This window comes from Oreochromis aureus, linkage group 19 (assembly GCF_013358895.1).
Source record: "Oreochromis aureus strain Israel breed Guangdong linkage group 19, ZZ_aureus, whole genome shotgun sequence".
NCBI classification, from domain to species: Eukaryota; Metazoa; Chordata; class Actinopteri; order Cichliformes; family Cichlidae; genus Oreochromis; species Oreochromis aureus.
In genome coordinates, this window is record NC_052960.1 from 6,137,696 (window position 1) to 6,143,866 (window position 6,171).

The following is a 6,171-nucleotide window of genomic DNA, read 5'->3' on the forward strand; positions in this document are numbered from 1 at the left end:
GTCCTGTTACATCTGGTTTGCTGTAATTGATGAAACAAGAAAATCTTGAATGCTTAGCCATCAGTTCATGCTCTGAAGCTCAAGTACACTTAGGTTATGCAGCATGACAGTGATCTGAAACAGACCAGCCTGTTTAAGGTCATCTCAGATTATTTGAGATGACCTTAAACAAGCTGTTTAAAAACCTTCCAATGTGTCTGAATTGCTAGTTACACAAACACTTGATTGCAGTTCTTGCCAAGAGTGTCACAACTAGTGGTCGGGTTTAGGTGACAATTACTTTTACGCACAGGGATAGTTTTTCACAGCACTGTCTAAAAAGAAGAAATAAGTCACACTGTACAATTTAAAAACAAAACAACACACCCTTTCGATTATTTAAAGATTTTATTTACACACAATATAGAAATATAAAGGTTCATTAAAAGCTTCACTTTAAATTAGAAAATATTTTGCATATGTTAGCCTGCTTTACACAGAAAAAAAAAAAAAACATCCTTTATGCTTGGTGAAAGACATTTAACTGCAAAGTGTAAACATCTTTTGCTATGATATGCTGGCTTTTCAATTGGAGTCTGCTTGTGGACCGATTCTGACTATAAGCGCTGCTACTCTGCAAGCTGAGATCTGAAGCCTGCCATCACACGTCACAGCCAAAGAGAAGATTAAAACAATTTTTAAGAGGCTTAGGCTGGCACAAGCAAGGACATTCAAAGACTGAAGTATACACGAACCAATGTTCACACCAGCGTAGAGCATCAGTTAGCTATAAAGTAAGATTTAACTGTCGGAAGGTTTTAGATTTTATATAAAGAGGCAAAGATCACAAATGTGAGGTTAGCAGTAAAGTCAGTTTTAACAAGCCCAACCAGACTCGCGCTGTAAATCACATCGAAATAGAAATGCAGCTGATTACTGTGACATCTCAAGAAAGGGAAGCAGCTGACTTCATCTTTAAGTTACACAGAAATAATGAATGAAACATGAGGCATGTCGAAATGTAGCACTCAAGCTGTTCAGAAATTAATAAATGTGCAGCAGGTCAATAAATAACTAAACATCACAGTTATGGAGGCCAGAGGTGAAACATTGTGGACGATGGAGCACTTAAATATAATAAAACACGTGTAAGTAGTAATAATTTTTGGATGGAAAGAAATCTGTTAGATCCACCCAGGAGCTTTGGACGATTTGTTCACAGCTGGGACCTGATTTTTTTTTTTTTTAGCTTTTAGGCATTTAAATCTTCATTGTCTTTAGCACACACCTCCAAGTCTGTGGTGCATGAGGTTCATGAACAATGTGACAGGAATGACTAAAGTAAAGATGCAAGGCGGGATCCAAAATGAGGCATTGTTAGATAGATGAGAAGAAGAAAATATATCTGTTTTACTCTAAGGCATTAAATATTCTACTTTTAAAAAGCTTTTTTGCTCATGATGACCTGATTTGGGTCTTTCCATAATCTGTCTGGCTGCCTATATGTGAACAGCGCAGGTGCCTCCTTAAAGGGCCAGTTCCTAAATCATTTGGATTACTCCTCTGATCTGTCTGGCTTTTTACAAATTGCTCTGTTTAAGACTGTAGAAATGTCTTCCTTCTCTTTTATATAAGGAACCAAAACAACGCTCCTCGCATGGCGGTCAAATCACTAAAACATTAAAAACCCAGGATGAAATGCAAGCTGTTTCATTTAGGAACTCTTTTTCTTTGTACTTTCTACATTCGCCAATGAAAATAACAGTGCATTTGAGCTCAGCCAGCTTGGTACTGCTCAGCCAAGAGCGTTTACATCTCACACCATCTTGAGTCTCTGGTCACAGGTAACTGGAGAGTTATGGTTGGTGGTTCGGCAGTAACATCAGAGAAGGCAGACATCTTCGCATCAGATACCTCGAAAATTGGGCATCTCACACCAAAACAACACAGGTGTGTAAACAGAGCTACATGCCAGAGGAAATGTGCACAACTTTGACGTTTTTTATTTTTACACCGAGCATCTTTTATGAATCAAAACACCGCGTCAGGAAAGATCAAGTATGAATGAGGTAAGCATGCAAAGGTGAAGGGTCACGATTCCCTCATAAACATCTAAGAGACTGATTAACATCTACCGAAATACTTTAGTCTTCATTTTGTAACTACTTTTAACCTTGAAAACCAAAAATATTAATACACAGTCCTATAAGAATATATAAGTTAATATATAAGGTCTATCGGTTTGTCTTCTATAAACATTTTAAGGCTTTTTCTATATGTCCAGAGATGACAGTGCAGCAAAGACAGGCTGAACTGGAGAAGAGTGCAAAACTACTCAATCTCTTCATTGGCATATCAGTGAGGCAACAACTATAACATAACATGTTTCTGTTTAGCAGAGAGGGTAGGACCAACTCTCTCTCTGATTTTTGTCCAGTTCTGGATGGATTTTTACACCAGTCTGTAATTAATGATTGACTGTTGCCTCGAGGATCTACTTCATCATTTTAAAGTGAGCTGAACCTAGGCCCTGTTTAACAGCCTAAGTACATATATCAGTCCCTGCCATACACAGATATACATTCACAGGTCAGGCTAGTGCAGCCACCTCCAGCCCTTTTTTATGTTTCCCTGCACTCCAAGATCTTCCTTTATAAAATAAAAAAAACATAAAAAAAAACCAAAACGAAACTATTAGTTTACATAGCTGGGTAGATTAACGGTTTGTCAGCTAACAGAAGTGTGTGTGTGTGTTTTGGAGGTTTCTGTCTGCCACCGTCACTCTTCAGGAGGGGAGAGGAGACGGGACTCTGTTGGGGTCTTGGTTACTGAGAGGAGGCTCAGGCTCGAAGCTGATGTTAACAAAGGAGGCCGGGGACACCTCGGGCTGCTCCACCGTAGCCAGACGAGGAGCCGTGGGATCGCCCCGCTCGCCTCTCTGTTGCTCCCCAAACCGATGCTCCGCCTCCTCTGCCAGACGATTCTCCTCCTCTTCCTCCTCCTCCTGCAGGAGGAGATTAATTAACAGTGAGCCAGATTAATGTTAATGTTTTTGCTCCTCCATTTGAGTAAGCAGCTTTTAAGCTGTGACATGGTGTCATACCTCTTTCTTTATGCGGTAGTACTCATCTATGGCATACTGGTACTTAGGTGTAGTGATACCAAAGAGAGAGGCCAGTTTCTCTCCCATGTAGTCACATACTGCAAAACAAACAAACAAAAACCCCACAAATTAGAGACATCTTCTAAACACTTAAAAAAAATTAAAATACAATAATTATAAAACAATTTGTGAAATATGCATTTCATTTCAAGCTTTCTGGAGTATTTATAACATTTCCTGATATTCCCACTTCAAAAAGCTCTTTTTAAAACTCCCTGAATGACTCTAAAGAGCCGGTCCTTAATGTAGCGATGACACCAGGCCAACCTTCTAGCTTCCATTTTCTACTTTTATTTAAATTGCTCTGGTATTAGAATGTATTTTTAACCTGCACTGGCTGGTGTTTTATGAGTAATTTTACAATGTAGAGTTTTACCTGATACAGTGGAGGTGGCCATCCTCCACATTTGGAACCAGAAGTAAGGACCCCAGGTCAGTTTGGACTAAAACAGACATGTGGACATGAGATATGATTAAAAAATAAATAAATAAATCTCAAGAAGCATGTTGAAACATTTTAAAACTGCACCTATTATGTGTATCAAGTGTTTCAGGTGCATCTTTTTATTTTTGTACTGTACTAGTATTCACAGGTCACAACAACCTGGGCCTTCTAAATGAGTTCATCCTCTGACTGGAACAAACAATATTAGCTGAATTTCCCCTCAATATAAGCTCAACTTTCTTCCTCTTTTACATTTGGAAACACAAAGAATTGTATTATAAAGAAACAGTGCAGTTCCAAATGACTGAAACATGATATAGTTGCTCAGTTTTATATCTTAACCTGCTGGTCTACTGTGTTCACCAGGAAGCTGTACACTTCAGCTGTGGGACTTAAAAACTAAAACTATGGGCTCAAAAATGCTTGAAAAACTTAATTGATTCTTGTTATTCGACTCTTGCTGTGCCAATAGCATACCGGATCTACAGAAATAACTTCTTTCTTTGCAGTCTGCTCCTCTTCCTCCTCTTCATCAGTGCTGTACTCCTCCATGGTCTCTCCACTGGCAAAGTAAATGGTTCTGCGAGGAACCTTCACCTTCCCTGGCGTTCCCACGGGGTCCCCCATCTCCACAGTATCAAAATCTGCTTCCCCTCCTGTACTCTGGTGATAATTTGAAACTGTATTACTAATGATATTTTTAATAAAACACATATATAAGTCAATAAAGAATTGATAGAAAAATTTACTGAAGTAAAAGCTTTTATTAGAGTAGAACAGGTAGCAGATCAGTTCATAAAGTAGGATTGAGGCCTGGAAATTGATTTAAAAGTAATTTATATAATTTTAAAATTAATTTTATATCCAACAGGTAGCCAGTGAAGGATGATAGTGATGTGACCTCTTCTCTGGCAGCTGAGCAATGAATGTGATGGAAGCTGGAGATGAAGTTTCAGATGAGTAGAGGAAACTCTAAAACTTCTCTTTAGTGATAATGACTACAACTAGTAGTTTCTCTTTGCCAGAATAAAAGGATGTGTTTGACAGCACTGATCAATGAACTCACTGAAGGAGAATTGTAGAGTTACACAAGTAGGGAAGGTCTTTTGAAGCCAATTCTAAACAACTGCAGATTCAAAGGTTCAAACAACTGTACGTAAATACAAGCTATTTGCCAAAGTCAGGAAGAAGACACAAACAGTCACTGTCAGATAAGAGAAAATTACTTATGATATTTAGAAATATCTCAGGAACCACCAAGATTCAAATTAGAAACTGCTGGAACACCAGCGTCACTGTCCAAAGTGAAGCAAGTTTTACATCACCAGAGCCAAGAAAGAAGCCCCTGCTCCTAAATCAACACCTTCAAGATCGACTGAAATTTGCAGCTCCTCACATGGACAAGCCAAATACCTTCTGGAGAAAGGTTTTATAGTCAGACAATGATTGAGCCATTTATACAAGGATAAGAGGTATGTTTCAAACCTAAGAGTTCTGTACTAACTGTCAAGCATCATGCTCTGGAGTTGTTTTGTTGTTTTGCTACTAGTGGTACTGGTACATTAGGACTACCAAGGACTACCTCCAAATTCTTCAACTTGACCTCAAATCAACAGGTAGACAGTTGGAATGTTGACAAAAATGGAGAATGACACCCAAACCACATATAAACTGGTTTTGGAATGGGAATAGCCCTTCCAAAGCTCTGACCTAAACTCCATTGAAACTTTGGGGGAAATGTTTAAAAGCCAGGTCTGTGCCAAGAAACCAACCAATTTAAATGAACTCTACAAATTTTTCCAAGAAGAGTGGTTAAATATCCAACAAATTATGCAAGAAGCTTGTTTATGACTAACAAAAGCATCTGGTCAAGGTGCAACTTACTAAGGGACATTTAACCAAACATTAGTGCGGATGTCATGATGCATGCTCAATCATCCAGGTAAGGAAATCCCAAAAAGCTGATTCTGTGATTCTGAGACTGAAGAAGTCACTTGGATGAGTGACGAAATGTTACTCCCACCGAAAACGATACGTCCAGATGAACAGAATCACATTTTTGGGATTAGTGGGGATGTATGTAAAAATATTGACAACAATATCAGAATCTTCTCTTCCCCAAAATCCAGCACTCATCGGGCTTTAAATAGCTGTTTATATAAAACGATTACAGGTACAAAAAAAAGTGGTCTAATGTGTTTTTCTAAGAGCTGATTGCACACTAACTACTACTTACGACATCAAAGTGCTGGTTAGAGAGTTTAAGTGACTTCAGTTGCTTTGTTTTTGTTGCCCCTTAGCTTCGGTGCTAAGGAAGTAGTTAACTATTAATACTACAAATCTTTATGTGAGCTGTCACATAAAGAGAAAATAGTAAACATTTTATTAGCATCAACTAACCTTTTCAGTTTCCATAGTTTGTCCCAATGTAACATTGACATTTGCCAAATACAGCGACAAATCTGCCATTACACCTACTTCTTCCACTTCACCGTGTTTCTGACGGCTACTTCCTGTTATCGTCAGGAAAAACAAACTTCCTTTCTGATTGCTTCATAATAAATGTTTTACAACATTAAAGGTA

General features: G+C 38.4%; 1 protein-coding gene across 1 annotated transcript; it reads right to left on the bottom strand.

Moving 5' to 3' along the window:
• Positions 1–373: 373 nt before the first annotated feature.
• fam177a1 (family with sequence similarity 177 member A1) lies at positions 374–6,124 on the bottom strand. The gene is made up of 5 exons (XM_031746146.2): positions 5,988–6,124; positions 4,065–4,250; positions 3,519–3,585; positions 3,083–3,180; positions 374–2,983 (listed from the first exon to the last, which is right to left on the bottom strand). Exons 1-5 carry the CDS (start codon positions 6,054–6,056, stop codon positions 2,765–2,767), a joined length of 639 nt encoding a protein of 212 aa, XP_031602006.1. The 5' UTR covers positions 6,057–6,124; the 3' UTR covers positions 374–2,764.
• Positions 6,125–6,171: the final 47 nt, after the last annotated feature.

Coding starts and splice junctions, on each gene's coding strand:
- fam177a1 (XM_031746146.2), bottom strand. CDS start 6,056: ATGGCAGATTTGTCGCTGTATTTGGCAAATGTCAATGTTACATTGGGA. Junction 4,251..5,987: donor AAACTATGGAAACTGAAAAG/GTTAGTTGATGC, acceptor AATTATCACCAG/AGTACAGGAGGGGAAGCAGA. Junction 3,586..4,064: donor AAGTTATTTCTGTAGATCCG/GTATGCTATTGG, acceptor TGTCTGTTTTAG/TCCAAACTGACCTGGGGTCC.